The sequence below is a fragment of the Paralichthys olivaceus genome, chromosome 23, assembly GCF_024713975.1.
Source record: "Paralichthys olivaceus isolate ysfri-2021 chromosome 23, ASM2471397v2, whole genome shotgun sequence".
NCBI classification, from domain to species: domain Eukaryota; kingdom Metazoa; phylum Chordata; class Actinopteri; order Pleuronectiformes; family Paralichthyidae; genus Paralichthys; species Paralichthys olivaceus.
Genome location: NC_091115.1, coordinates 769408 through 785067, shown reverse-complemented (window position 1 = coordinate 785067; position 15660 = coordinate 769408). Strand labels below are relative to the sequence as shown.

The 15660-nt window shown below is 44.9% G+C and overlaps 1 protein-coding gene across 3 annotated transcripts in view; it reads left to right on the top strand.

Annotated features, from left to right (window-relative positions):
- The window catches only part of ptprr (protein tyrosine phosphatase receptor type R), a 23323-nt gene extending 7663 nt beyond the window's left edge, over window positions 1-15660 (top strand). For 2 of the 3 annotated variants that reach the window (XM_069519955.1, XM_069519954.1), the window contains 15 exons: window positions 826-1133; window positions 4957-5070; window positions 5149-5298; window positions 5899-6006; window positions 6803-6925; window positions 7123-7244; window positions 7315-7449; window positions 9126-9315; window positions 9575-9659; window positions 10575-10654; window positions 11275-11412; window positions 11576-11686; window positions 11770-11927; window positions 12006-12119; window positions 12268-15660. In XM_069519955.1, the coding sequence (XP_069376056.1) occupies window positions 826-1133; window positions 4957-5070; window positions 5149-5298; window positions 5899-6006; window positions 6803-6925; window positions 7123-7244; window positions 7315-7449; window positions 9126-9315; window positions 9575-9659; window positions 10575-10654; window positions 11275-11412; window positions 11576-11686; window positions 11770-11927; window positions 12006-12119; window positions 12268-12361 (2030 nt within the window). In that variant the 3' untranslated portion in view covers window positions 12362-15660. The remainder of the gene's footprint in view (window positions 1-825; window positions 1134-4956; window positions 5071-5148; window positions 5299-5898; window positions 6007-6802; window positions 6926-7122; window positions 7245-7314; window positions 7450-9125; window positions 9316-9574; window positions 9660-10574; window positions 10655-11274; window positions 11413-11575; window positions 11687-11769; window positions 11928-12005; window positions 12120-12267) is intronic. The other variant, XM_069519956.1, reaches the window with a different exon arrangement.

Here is a 15660-nt window from a genome sequence, read left to right as displayed (position 1 = left end):
GAGGAGTGACCAGAGACGAGACGAGGAGTGACCAGAGACGAGACGAGGAGTGACCAGAGACGATGAGGGACCAGAGACGAGGAGGGACCAGAGACGAGGAGTGACCAGAGACGAGGAGTGACCCGAGACGAGGAGTGACCAGAGACGAGGAGTGACCAGAGACGAGGAGGGACCAGAGACGAGGAGTGACCCGAGTGTCTTTATGTCTGACATGTTTGTCTCTGTCCTGCAGAGTGAAGCAGCTTCTGTCGGCTCCGTCACACGTCTCAGTGAACTGATGTGAACGTGAGGCAGCTGGAGTCTCTTCCTGTTTCTGCTCCGAGGATAAAGACTGAGATGAATCCTGCCGCGTTCATGTTCCTCACGTTTGGAGGGAAGTCCCTCTGAGCCTCATCTTCTCTTCCTGCCTGTTTTTAAAAGATGAGACGATTCAGACAGAGTGACATCGTCTCATCTTTCGGTCTCGAGACGTTAGAACCGAGTGAAATGACGTTTGACGAAGTCGTCTTCGATAAGAGAGAAGATACAAGTTCAGTTCTGCGTCTGATGATGATAATGATAAGTAGCTTCAGATTCGTGCGATGGAGGTTAGCATCGCTCACCTGTAATGGATCACGATTATCGACCGTTCGTTTGCTGCTCAACGTGAATAAAACTCCCATGAACCCACGCTGCATTACTCTATCGTCAAGCTGGGTGTTCTGTTATTGTTTTAATTGAGCGACCCCTGGTGGCTCAGATCCGTATTGTAACACATTGTTTGTTTGTAACGAACACGAAACAACACAGAGACATTTTTGACTCCTCCTCTTCTTCCCTCCTCAGAATCGTCCTCTGGCGACCACGAGCTTCGACTCCTCCCCTCTCGCCGCTCCTTTCACCTCCCCCCACGTCTCCTCCCTCAGCATGCTGTGGACGAGTCCCGCCACCTCCATCTTCCTCATCATCATCATCATCATCATCATCATCATCACTTTCAGCACCGACTGGCCAAAGTGATGCCGGCCGCCCTGCTGGAGTCTCACTTTCGTGAGGAGCACGGCGGTCAGCGAGCCCTCAACCTGCTGGCACGGCCGCATCACGAGGTGCAGCCGGAGCACGCCGCCATCTCTGCACGGCATCTGGTTACCGTGGTGAGTAATCTGCCCCCTGATTGGTTGAGAAAGAAGAGACGCGTGTTTTGTCTTTTGTGACTTGAGACTGAATCAGCACAGGAACCTGGTCGATGTGGACTGAGTGTGAATATCAGAATTTTACAGTTAGATCGTAGATATTTTATGTTTTGATATTTAAGATCGATGACGATGGAAAACTGCTGCGTCGTCTGGGAGACGGACCCGAGGCTGGAGTCGATTAGTCTGAGGTTGTTTTTGTGCTTCAGTGTTTAAAGTTTCATTTCTGCTTCGTCATCTTCGTCAGAGATTAGAAATGTCTGGAGGAAGTCGTTTCCCTCCGAGGCTCGAAACCCTCCGAGGTCAGAGGTCGGAGCAAACAGACAGTAAGTGAATGATGGATGATGAGGAGCCGCAGACTCCGGCATCCACAGCGCTGGAGGAGAGATGCTGCGCTCCCTGTCTCCATGGAAACAGCAATCGTGTGTGTGTGTGTGTGTGACCCACTTACCTTCACAATGGACGGTTACATAACTGTAAACAGCAGCGACCTTCAGACTGACATTGAGGCAGAGACAGATAGACAGGTACGAACTGGTTGTTAACGAGGGAGACGGAGAGAAGTGGTCGAGTGAGATCGAGAGGAAAGGAGAGAGAGAGAAGGATGTCGCCCCTCGAAGGGAAAGACCAGAAGCTTCTCAACGTGTGATTCTGTTCTCACGTCGCAGAACAAACAGAAACAGTTTGATCAGCAACTGTTTTCAGAATCGATCTTGAAGCAGAAGCGTTCACCTGATGATTCTGATCGATTGAACACAAACGGTTGTTTGAAGACGTCACTTTGGTTTTTGTGAAATTTCAAATAATCCTAATTTTGTAAGAGGAGAAACTTGTTTGAAGATTAGTCAGCATTAAAAATAATTAGCTGCCTCCTCAGGTTCAGGTCGCTGCTGGTGAACGTGTTGGATTAACGTAAGCACGGTAACCACACGTCTCCTGTTCCGTGACACGTCGTTCATACACAACACAGAGACAGACGAGCGAGTACAAACGGAGGCAGGACACAGTCTGAGTCACAGACTTGGTTATTTTTAGTAGAAATGCAGCAGATTCTTGATTTAATTGTATATCGAAGCGTCTGAACTGTGAAGCTCTGCTGCCAACACTCCCACAGTCCTCTGCCAAGACCACCGGAGGGGCCGTCACCACAGATGCATTGTGGGAGTGGAGGCAATCTGGAGAAACCTCCGGTGGAAAGCAGCAGACAGACGAGTGTAGTGTCTCATCACTTCAGTTATTTCAGACCGTTGAGAGAGAGAGAAGTCAGTTCATCCAGAGAAGCGAGGACCAACTGTTGAGATGACGAGTTGTGTAGTTGGTGTTTGTGAAGCAGTGTCAGAGAGTTCAGGGTCCAGGGGTCGCTGCAGTGGGATAGAGGTCAAACCTGAACACCGCCTGGTGAATAAAACACTCACTTCACTTCGACCCACACAAACACAGCTGGAGTGCCGTGAAAAATTAATCAGGATTCTAAATTTGGTCTTTGTTGAATTCAGGAGGAGATAAGTTACCGAGCAGAGACACAGAACGTTCGATCCAGCGTTTCTACAATAACTTCATGTTTGTAGTTTAGTGGTTAATGTGTGTTTATATAAATCTTCATGAAACTCGAAGCTCTTTACACTTCACCCACATTCACACTGTTAACATCATAGAACATGATATGATGCTAAATGTTAAATTCATCTCACCTCATGGAGCTTTCATGTCGTCCATCTTTGTACACAGTCACACAGGACGCCATGGCAACATGGACACCTCCGCCAGGCTCCGCTCTTGCCTTACGTAACCGTCTTTGTTAATTGACTTCCTGTGTGTGGTCACATGACTCGTCCCTTAAGGCCGCAGCCGTTCATCACATCACTGAGCAGATGATGCAGGAGGAGGAGGAGGAGAGACGGTCGAGCCTCAGAGCACGAACACAGTCTGCAGATGAATGAACAGAGAGATGGAGGTTAATTCACAACCCTCGTCCTCGTCGTCAGTTATGACCGATGTTCTTTCATATCTGTCGTCCCAGATGGTGACAAGTCACTTCCCTGCGTGCATGTGTGTGTCTGCGTGCGTGCGTGCGTGCGTGCGTGCGTGTGTGTGTGTGTGTGTGCGTGTGTGTGACCTCACAGAGATGCACGGTTCACGTGCAGCTCACGTTTTCCCCGTCAGCGCTCTGAGGAGAAGCTGCAGAACAGTGACTCTGCGACCACTTGGTCTTTTTATTCATGTGTTCATCGTCTCTGTGTCTGAGAGACGGGAGTTTCATTGTCGTCCTCAGTAATTTAACTTTGACCATGAAATGAAAGTGGGTCACGTGTGAACAGATTCACTGTGACGTACGTAAATCCTCCTCCAGAGTGAAGCAGCTGTGAATCACAGATTCTTCATGTTTCCTTCAGTTTATCATCGTTAGTTTCCTACAAACATCTGATTCATCTGATTCTAGTTTGATCGAAGAGAGAATTTAAAATAACATTCAAATATTAAATCATTTTCAAAATATTGGACCATTGATTTTTTTTTCTTGTCCATCTGTTGTTAACCCTTTAATTACCAGGTTTTTCTTTTTGTTGAATCAAAGTATTCATCCTGTACTTTTTAGCATTTTCATATTATTTATCTATAACACACACACACACACACACACACACACACACACACACACACACACACACACACACACACACACACTGTCTCTCTCCTATCTGATTGGTCCAAATTGGATTCCCCATACTGCCCTGAGGGCTGCCGGCTAATTAGTGGTTGTTACCCTGTGTGTGTGTGTGTGCATGTGTTTGTTTGTGTGTGTGTGTGCGTGTTTGTTTGTTTGTGTGTGTGTGTGTGGACAGAAATAGCACCTGATCCTGACAGGAAGCACAGCGCGATAATGGCATTACCTATCGTCTAACAGCCAATCATGTGTGTGTCATGTGAGCTGAGTCCTCTGAGCCAATCAGAGATCACGACTTGACTAGAGGGGGAAATGGAGCGGCGGTCCCTGAGCTGTGACTGACAGGCGGCCTGTCGCTCTGTGCGTCTGCTCATTGAGGGGAAATCTTCTGTAGGCGACAGGATCTACGATGTTTCCTTGGTGAGGTTGTGAGTTCAGATTCAGGGTTTGATTCTCTTCATTCACAGGCTGCAGTTGTTGGGTTGGATTGTTTCACATCATTCGGTCGATTGTTGATTTTATTTATTCGCAGGTTGTTTTGTTGTTTGGCTGAAAAGAATCTAAATGATCAGTTTTCTATTTATTGATTGAAATGTTTGTTCTTTGATTTTTCTTGTTGCAACTTTGCAGAATTAGAGTTGAGGTTGTTGTTGTGATGGTGACGTGAGGGGCCGGACAAGGTTGTATGTGTGTTTGTGTGTGGCTGTGGTTATTGGTCCTGATATTGAATTAAGGAGCAACAGAACATTTTGTTTTAGCCATTAGCGTGCACACACACACACACACACACACACACACACACACACGTTTGTTTTCTTTTAATGTTACATAAAGAAATAATCTGTTTTTCTGATGAACGTGTTTTTGTCTTCGGAGTGACACGAGAGAATCGATCTCTACTTTCGAACGCACCATTTATTCAGTTTTTTGTCATAATTCCAAAAAGTAAATATCACTAAAATGTTTTTTTCTACATTTCTTCATGGCTAAAATTAAATTTGCAAAACTGCAGATGTGAAGACTAGCAGAAAGCTGCCAACGTCTCTCTCTCTCTCTCTCTCTCTCTCTCTCTCTCTCTCTCTCTCTCTCTCTCTCTCTCTCTCTCTCTCTCTCTCTCAGTACCTGGCCGTGGACGTGCGGAGGCTGAACGTCAGTCTTCTTCGTTGGTTTCGAGAAGGTGTTGCGGCAGCGCTTGGTGTTCCTGCAGGACACGTTCACATCAACCGGCTGAATGTAAGACACGCACACGCCATTCACACATTGCACTCCGCTGATTGATTGATTGATTGATTGATGGACGGCCTCTCACAGGAGGAAAAGAATGGCATCGAGCTCTTCGTGTCCTCTGATAGGCTGGGGATCTCCCAGCCCCGCCCTGCCGAAGAGGTCATCCAATCACTGAACGTCCGGGTCCTCCACCGCCACCTGGGACACTTCGGCATCACCGAGGTCTCGACTGAGGTGCGTGTTAACCGTTAATGTGTTTGCTCCTCCGTCTCCTAGGTAACCGCGGCTCGTTAAGCTGCATCGTTAGTCCCCATGGAGACGGGCGGATGGAGAGGATGGATGGAGAGCAGAGTGCTGCTGCTGAAAGTTTAATGGAACAGTTAGAGTGGGATCGATCCGCCCGAGGAGAAACACTTGATGTTAATGTTATTACTGAGAGAAGTGATGGTTCCTCTGTGAGGACAACGTTACTTAAACTGATCAGGTTTCTGTTTTCAGAACTGACTGAGGTGTCACGATGTGCACGAACAAAAAACAACGTGTAAACTGCTGCATCACATTCTCCGTCTCCGTCTTCAGCTCATCGTGTTGTTTGATGCTGGTGTTGATCCATGTCCAGTTTTTATCTGGGTTTCAGCAAGAAACTGCATTTGACTGCTTCTGTCATTACGTCAGACTCAGTGTGCGTCCACTTGTTGAAGAGCTCTGGCTCAGGGAGACGTCTTCCCTCCATTGACCTTTCATCAAATCCTTATCAAGAGTTTTAAAGGTGATTAAAAGAATCCTGACGATCCTGAAACCAGATTAATGATTTAACATCTTGTGTCTCTGCAGAAAAACGTCCTGCAGGGGGAGCAGAGGGATCACGTGTGGACCCGAGAAGGTTTTTACACCGTCGTCCTCTTCTTCACCATCTTCGTCATCGTCATCACCTGCTTGATGGTAAATCACATTTCACACACAGGAACAAATGTTTACTCGTGAGGACGTCCACGGATCAGCATAATCCCCGACATGTTAAACGTCTCTAAACCTTTCACCTCGGCCGCTCTAATAGGCTGAGACCGCTAACCGCCTTCAATCTGTGTCCGTGGTCAAAGGTCACCTCGTCCTGACGCACACACGCACACACACACACACACACACACACACACACACACACACACACACACACACACACACACACACACACACTCCTCTGCTGTTGTGGCACTAACAAAAGATTTGTTTCTCTTCAGGGGCCAGAGAGAGAATCACATCAAAAATGATTTAAAATTTAAAAATCCAACCGAAATATAAATAAAAAAGAATAAGTGGCATCAATTAAAGAATCGATTTGTAGAAAACCTATTTTTCCTTCAGTTGTAGTGCTGCAGGTCCTCCACACGAGGGAAACCTCAGCTATATTTACATTTATTTATTTATATATGTGTTTATAAATAATCTGGAGGAAACTCAGTTTGACGTCTTTTCGCTCTTCACAGATTTAAATCTTTTGTTTTTCTATTTGTAAAGTGAATTCTCTGGATTATTAAAATGGTCTTCTCTCTTCTTCTCTTCTCTCTTCTTCTCTTGTCTTCTTCTCTTCTCTTCTTCTCTTGTCTTCTCTCTTCTCTTGTCTTCTTCTCTCTTCTTCTCTTCTTCTCTCTTCTTCTCTTCTCTTCTTCTCTTCTCTTCTCTCTTCTTCTCTTGTCTTCTCTCTTCTTCTCTTCTTCTCTTCTCTCTTCTTCTCTCTCAGGTTTTGTTTCGACTGAAGGAGAAGGTTCAGGTTTCTGACACAGAACTGAAAGCTCCGCCCTCTGATCTCCACCTGACGCTCACAATTTCCCCTGACTCCGCCCTCAGGTCAAAGGGCACAAAGGTCAGCATCCGACAACAAACCTTTTATTTTTGTTTATCTCGTAGGGACGACGTTAATGAACATCGGTAATAAATGCAAAATATAAACATGTTTAATTTAGAGCATTAGTATCAAGAACGCTCTTTTCCGTTTGTCCCGAAACTAAAAAACAAACTTGACAGGTTCAAACAAACGATGACTCATTAATGCGTCTCCAGGTCGTCACATCAGGAAGCATGGTCCAAGCTGAGCTCCCTCCAGCTGTCGCCACGCCCATTCTCCAGCAGCAGCCAATCACAGCCTGCCCCCGCCTCGCCGCGCCTGTCGTCCCTGTGCCCAGGTAACTTTAACGGACCGATGTTTCCCACAATTCACCTGAAAATATCTCTTACCTTCACTTCTTCTCCTAGTCCCGCCCCTGCCACTGTCGTCATCAGCAACGGCCGTGCCCCTCCTGCCAGCGTAGCCCCGGTTACAGCCAATAACGAGTTGAGGCCCTGCCCCTCCCCCTTCAGGATGAAACCTGCGGCTGGACTTCAAGAAAGGTAAGAGGGGCGGGGTTTATACAGGTGACACTGTGAGAGGTGGGTTACACAGGTAAACGCCCACTTTTATATCAGTCACATTTCTGCACCGCTCTAACTTGTTGGTATTTTCTGTAACTAAGCAACAGAGAGACGATCGACATCCTGTTTACCCCGAGACGTCAAGTGTAGAAGCCTTTGTGTGTGAATTCAAATCCAACAACAGCGTTTGCTGTCACCTGACGAGCGTCCTGATTGTTCACCTCGTTTAGCGTGTGTGTGTGTGTGTGTGTGTTGTGTAACCTGTGATTGTCGGAGGAGTCAGGTGTTCAGCTGCGTACGTGCCGATGAGGAGGCTTCAGACAAAGGTGTGTGTGTGTAGTTCAGAAATATCAACACTTGAGGTTTACATTCAGTCCGACTTCCTCCATAAAGAATGTATACTGTGTGTGTGTGTGTGTGTGTGTCCGTCCTCTGGGTGGTGTTTACATGAATGGAGGCGTCTTATTGGACACCTGTCCTCTGTGTCCTCATCGTGTGACCCTCAGATTTATCACATGATGTTTTGACTAAATCTATTTTAATGTTGATCAGTTAGTCAGAAGGTTTTATTTGATCAAGTTTCCTGGTTGTTCAAACGTTTGACGTGTTTATTTGTGACGTCGTGCTCGACTGTGAGAAAGTTCGATGTCGTTAAATCAGACCGACCTCATTTTTCAGATGGGCTCAGACTAATCACTGGAATATTTCTGTGCTGCTGGTGTCGCTGCTCATTAGTTACATAACCAAGAAGAAAAACATCTTTATCTGGGTCCGCTCGGCGTGGAGCACTTTAGCCTTTATCTGCTGCTCGTCACTCTTCCGCTAACGTGCGGCGCGTCCGCGTGCTTGGACCTCGGAGGCCATTTTGTTCTGGTTACTTCAGAGCGAGGTGTTGAAGTGCAGAGCACGATCTGTGTTTCTTAAGGTGAGACAGGGAAGAAGATTTCAGGCTCAGAGTGAGAACAGGATGTTTTTCTTGTTGTCTATGTCTCGTGTGTGTGTGCGCTTGTGTGTGCGTGTGTGTGTGTGTGTGTGTTGTCCACTCTGGATGTCAGCCAATCAGCAATCAGATGAACAGGAAGAGACGGCATCCTGGAGAGAGAACCGTCCAACACGTAGGGAGACGATGCTCCACACATGAGAACACCTTGTCTTCTTGTTTTTCTTCAGCTCCGACACTTTGAACCAAGACAACATCCTGACGGGGGTTGTCATGGAAACACTGACAATGTGAACTGTGGTATTTGATATATTTTTTTACTGGCAGCAAAGAGTCAATAGGAGACACGTGTACTGAGAAACACCAAAGATCTGGACCCGTTGACCCGAGGGATCTGGTTTGTGATCTCAATAAACAGTGAACGTGTGAATCTGAAGAGTTTCTGTTTCTAGTTCGACCAATAAGCTTTGAGCAGCTTCGGTCGCCCGCAGGTAAACGGTGTGGAGAGAAAGAAGATTTTTGATCAAAAGCATCGACTTTTTAATTCATCTTCATTTACCTGTTGATGGTGTTTCGACTAAATGTCGTTTGGACTTTTGTTCTTTGCAAATCAACTGATATTTCACCTGAACTTCAGGAAGCAGCTGATCACCCGTAAGGAAGAGGAAGTTAACGCTGACTTAACGTCATGTTTTCTTCTCTCTCTGGTCACCAGACGTGGTTCTAACGTGTCTCTGGTGTTGGACATGTCGGCTCTCGGCTCTGTGGAACCCCTCAGTGTTGCTGTCGTAACCCCCAGAGAGTCGGCGGCGAGGGAGTACCTGATGTCCGCCAGCCGGCCGCTGACGAGGCCGCAGCTCCGAGACCTCATCAACAACACGGATAAGCTCCACACAGAGTTCACTGTACGTAAACAAACAGTCAGTTTGGACACGAGGACGAAACAAACTGAAAAGTTTCTCAAGAAGTTTTATCGGCCGTCGTGTCGTTAAGTCAGATTTATGTCTGTTGTTATTTATTTAATTACATAAATACATAATTAACTGATTGGTTCAGGAACATTTATATTTATATATTCAGTTGAATATTAATAAATGGACTCATTGTAGAATAGTTTGTCTTTTTTTTAATCATGTAATAAAAATATTTTTTCTTCCATTTCAGGAAATTCCCATGAACTTCACGGATCCTAAGGAGCTGGATGTTCCAAACCACGGCACCAAGAGCAGATACAAGACGATACTACCCAGTGAGACACAAACAGATGTTTCCAAAAATTAAAATCCACTCACAATTATTTAAAGAATGAATTTCTGTCGTGTGGAGTGATGCCCACGAACTTGATTTATAAATTGAATTATACAAAGTAAAGTCATTGTTTCATGGAGAAAAGACGACAGAGAGAAAAACGTCGTTTTACTTTGATGCTGAAAAGCTTCGCTCCTCAGAAACCTCTCGTCTCATTTCCTGTTGAACCAGGAAGCTGTTTTAGTTTGTGGGAAGGATTCAAGGTGAAAGGTCAACAACGCTGAAGACGACTAATGTGGCTCCTCCCCCAACACACACACACACATTCAGGGCACAGTTTGTTCTCACAGCGACCTCCTGTTGAAGACTTTACGTAACCGTCACCGACACAATGTTAGTTCTTCATGTTTTGGAAAGGGGGCGGGGTCAGCAATAAAACAGCGGCAGGGGTGAGTGGGTGTGGTTCCTTCCTTCCTTCCGGCCAATCAAGGGTAAGGAATGCTCACCTAGAGCGGCCGTCAGTCAAACTCCGTCCTCTGTTCCAGGAGCTTTGTTTTCTTGTCTCAAGGTGCTCGGGGATCCGTCCTCATAGACCGAGATCAGAACCTTCAGACTCTCAGTTCAGTCTGAACTCCAGCTGCGAACGGTTCCTCAGACCAGATGTTCTGGATCAAACTGAACCTGGTTCTGTTGGTTCACAGTGAAAACACTTTGTTGGACTTTTGGTCCAATCACAGGAAGTTGAGGTCAAAGGTCGACGACCTTGATATTTTAGTTCAGACTAAACTGGAAAGAGTCTGAACTAATCTAATCTTCCCTCCCCCATTCAAATCAATGTCATATATAAATCTCCCGTCCATGTCTCCTTTCCTCCCTCTCATGTGTCCTCACCTCCTCTCCTTGCTGTGTTTCCTAGATCCTCATTCCAGGGTGATCCTGAAGACCAAGAGCTGCAACGACCTGCTGAGCTCCTACATTAACGCCAACTACATACGTGTGGGTATTCACAACGTGCGGTTTTCTTTACATGGATATCGTCCCTTGATTCAGGAGAGTGTGTTTGTTAAATCTCACCAGAGAACCATCAAACTGACACCGTCACCTCACACATCTGGAATGTCGACACGTTTTTTTTTTCTTTTGGTTTCCTCGTCAACACAATGGCAGTGAAAGTACAGCGCAGTAAGAGTCTGTAGTGTTGCTCTCAGACTCGGGTACAATGGACTCTCTTCCTGTCAGGAAGCTCCTCTGAAACTGTTTAAACTGTCAGATCACAGGGGAGAACTCAGGCTGTTTAAATACTTCATCCGACCGAGCGAACACTGTTCGTCACAGACAGAAGAGTTATCACATGACGATGGAGCCGATTCTCTGCATTTACCTTAATGAATACACTGAATATAAACAGATCTCAACCGTCCCTGCATCTGCAAACTCCAAACCAAAGGTCTCGTTGGTATAAAGTGAGTGAGCAGAGTTACACGTTAGGATCTTCACGCTTCACGTCTTGTCTCACAAACGTTCACTTTTAGAAAAGAGAACCTCTGAGATGTAGAGGGACAGGTGTTGTTGTTACCACGCTGTTGACGCTGCAGTGTGATTGGCTCCCCCCGCAGGGTTACCTAGGTGATGAGAAGGCGTACATCGCCACTCAGGGTCCCATGGTGAACACAGTGAACGACTTCTGGCAGATGGCGTGGCAGGAGGAGTCGCCGGTCATCGTGATGATCACCAAACTGAAGGAGAAGAACGAGGTAATCGAAGAAAAGTTCCACTTCAGAATCGATGCGACTCGAGGGATCGGGTGATTCTGGAAACTTTACCTCAAAGTTATCAGGATTTTTCCGTCAATGTTCCACAGTTTGGTTCCAACTTGAATTAAAGTAGGAACGTGCTGCTTTGTGTTCCTCGTTGCAGAAGTGTGTTCTTTACTGGCCGGAGAGGAGGGGGATCTACGGGAAGGTGGAGGTGTTGGTGAACAGCGTCAGAGAGTGTGAACACTACACCACTCGCAGCCTCACACTCAAGGTCACTTCAAAAACAACTTTCCATTTCTCCTGTGCAGATAAAGTCTTTTAATTAACACGTCTTGAACGTGTGTGTTTGTACAGTGTGGGAATCAAACTCGCGTGCTGCAGCATTACTGGTACACATCGTGGCCCGACCACAAAACCCCTGATTCAGCAATGCCGCTGCTGCAGTTGATGTCCGATGTAGAGACGGAGCGACGGGCAGCCGCCGCCATGGGACCAGTTATCGTCCATTGCAGGTATCGTAGCGAGCGGAACCTGAGAAACTGTTTCTTTAAAATATAAACACTTCATCGTCTGTCTCCTCCTCTCTGCAGCGCTGGGATCGGCCGGACAGGTTGTTTCATCGCTACGACGATCGGCTGTCGACAGCTTCAGCTGGAGGGAGCGGTGGACGTGCTGAGCATCACCTGCCAGCTCCGAGCCGACAGGTGACCCCCCCCCCCCCCCCCCTCCCCCCATGTCATGTCTCTTCTGGACCACGATGTTCTAGTTATTGATTCTATGATCTAGATTCTAGAACAGTCATTAGACACAACGTGGTGTTGTTGTAGTAATGAGTCTAATCTGTGTCTGCAGAGGTGGGATGATCCAGACAGGCGAGCAGTACGAGTTCGTCCATCACGCGCTGATCCTGTACGAGGCCCGCCTCTCCGCTGAAACGGGCCAATGAGATTTCAGCACCACGCAGCAGGTTTTTATCAGGTATGATCTGAGGTTTGGGATTTCTCTGAGAACGAGGGACTCTGGAAGACGTTTTTGACTTTGATGGACAACGGATGTTGTGGGCGGAGCCTATTCGCGGAGAGACGAAAGGTGTTCATGTGTTGTCGGTGAGCGGCTCCTCAGAGGAACTCGAGAACTTCGTCCACTTCACTTCTGTGACTGAGATTGTTTCATTTTTAACTAATCGACCTCTTTTCTGTCGCGGAGACTCGACGGCACGTTGTGGACTGTGTTCCTGTGTCGTGAAGGAGTTCACGGTTAGTTTTTTTAAAGTGTTGGGATGTGACAGGCGATTTGAAAATGACTGTTAGCTGTTTGCACCTTTTGGTTAAGTTGCTGTTCCACTGTTGAACCAACGCCTCCAGCCTGTCAGTGACTTCAGCCTTATGTCACCCTGGAATCTGGACGCATCGCATTCCCGACTATTACAGGACAAATCTTTTAAACCAGGTGTTTCATGGGACTTTTTCAGGTAGAATACCAAAAAGAAAACGTGCCCGATTCCAATCCTTCTCAAACTGCGTTGGTAAAACCGAAACACAAAAGTCAGATGAAGCGAAATATTATTTTAACTTGAGATGTCTGAACATCAGAAGTGAACAAGCTGGTGAAAAAGAAATCAAATGCATTCATTATTTATATTTATATATTAATACTACTATATGATATGTTAGCAGCTGTGCTAATATGTTCAACCAGACTCCGGTCATTATATGAGCCGATACCTTGATCAGCCAATTAACAAACTGAAATCAGTGAAAAATAAACTTTTTAATTTCTGTTTCCAGCGTCACCAATGGAACTACCTCCATCCACACAACTTACGCTAAAAGCTAACAAACCAATGCAATGCTAAACAAGGTCCTGCTAAGCTAGCTCCTGTAGTATAACGATCTGATGGAGGCTTTGGTAGTTTGACGTTAATCCATGTGCTGCTTTGCCAATAAATGGATGCTAACCTGTACGCTTATGAGAATAGTAGCATGTCATGTGAATGCATTATTTTGCTAAACCACTCATTTCTAGTATTCTGCTGCTAAACCTGCTTTAAAAAAGAGAGAAGTTTATTATTTCTGCACGGTTCATAAAGGGTTTGACAGCAGCACTGACACGATCTCCTCCATCGTTTGAAAAGTTCAAGTTCAAACATCGAATACGTTTACATAAAATATGAAGCTCAAAAGTTTCACCAGTCAGAAAACATTTAATCCATGATTTCAATGAACAATGTCGAGTTATCTTAGTTTATTTAAGTCAAGTTTTCAGTGAAGTTTGCTGAGTCGTTCCCAGAAGAATCATGAAGAAAACTTGCTGCTGGTCTCAGAGTTTACATTTAGTAAAGACGTGTAGTCGCATTGACAAATCCCCTGTTGTTTGAAATATTACTTTAATACCAAAAATGTGAAGCTATAGAAATCACAACGGTGCAATCATCTTATTGATGTGAAGTTGTAAATTATGTAGTGAGTTATATCGGTGTATCAAAGTAATAATAACTTTATTTTTATACAGTTTTTACATGTTTCTGATGTTTTAGCAGCTGTTAGTCAACTCACAGGAACGATTGTTCAAACCTCATTATCTCTAAATTATCAACTGAACCGGAGCTGGAGGGAATTTAATAACATTTCCTCTTTGATTCGGAGCAGAAACACAAACTTATCCCTGTTTAAGCTTTTTGACAAGAAGCACTATGTTAGAGTTTAAATTCAAATCGTACATTTTGAATGACAAACTTTGACTTTGCATTAAATTGTTAAAAATAGGACTGAAAAACGTCCCAGGGTGGAGTAAACGTTTGAAACATCCCATGTGACGAATCAAAGCACTGAGGTGTTTTATTTAGAGATGTGAGGTTTCTACAGAGATGAACGAACAGACGTCATCTGCTCTCGGTGTCGTTAGAATCACTTTGTGCAGTACATGTTGAAGTGCTATTAAAACTTATGTGGCAGTAACTTTACAGACCAAGGACCAAACACGTAGAACTTGCTGCTAAAACCGGGAGCGTCGGGACGGGACGGCTGACGGACAATAAACGAGGATCATTTTGAGGACTCTTGTTTTTTTCTATGTACTAATACATTTTTATTTGTGTATTCACTTGTGACACAATCGAGGGGGTTTGGACGTGTCCGTCCACGTGTTCAACATCTGACCATCATCAACCCACTTTGGACGTGAGTCACTTCAGATAGAATCAGTTCAAACGCTCGAACATCGGAGACGTGTGACGCTGAAACGTGATATTTAGAGCTGAGTGAAGTGAAAGTGAGTTGAGCTCAAGTACAAGTACACACAATGCCTCTGACGTAGTATTGAGTGTGTCCAGCAGGTGGTGGTTGATTTCCTGCTTTTTATGATGGTCGACTGTTGATGGAGATTAAAGGGACCCGAAACATTTTCATTTCAAACAGCTGCTGACACATTATCGAAGAACATGTTCTATTTATTCACTTTTCAGTTTTACAACATTTTGTTTCTCATTGTTGAGTCCAGTAATATTTATTGTTCATAATTTAATGAAGTCATTTAAAACAGTTGCTTTTATCCGGAGAACATCAGGTCAGATGGACAAAGTCAAATGTGCAATTTATCCAGTAAACTTATTATAAAAACTGTTTTGTTTCTATTTTCATGTGATCAGAACCGACAGTAATTTCCAGAAGCTCGTTAGAGGAGAAAACGTTCGAGACGCTTCAGCATCGGCTGGTCGAGCTGCAGTTTTTCTCTCTATTTTCCAGTATAAATAAATCCAGTTGTTTTAAATGTTTGAATTAATGCTCCACACAACACGTCTCTGTTGTTATAGCGCTAATGTTTGGTAGCAAGGTAGTTAGCTGGTGCTAGCTAGCTAATCACAAATGTAAAAGCTCTTTATTTCTCTCCTCATAATTATGATGAAATACTTTTTTATTGAGATTTTATTACTTCAGTAAGTTTTGCATCTGCGCTGGATTTATTACAACATAATACAATACATAAAGTCAGAATACTCGAACTTTATCAAACCACCACATTCAAATAAAAATGTTTGAGTCTCTTTAAACTCCTCCTTCTGGGCATTACAGCTCCGTCAGAGAATTCCTGATGTATGTGTACGAACAGTGCGTGTTTTTTTATGTATTACTAATCAAACTGAATGTTGTAATAGTCCGGAACATAAGCCACTGAGTAGTGCTGTGACCTCTATCTACATATATACTGTTAACCTGTAATCTGTACATAAAGACACTGGAGCTCTGA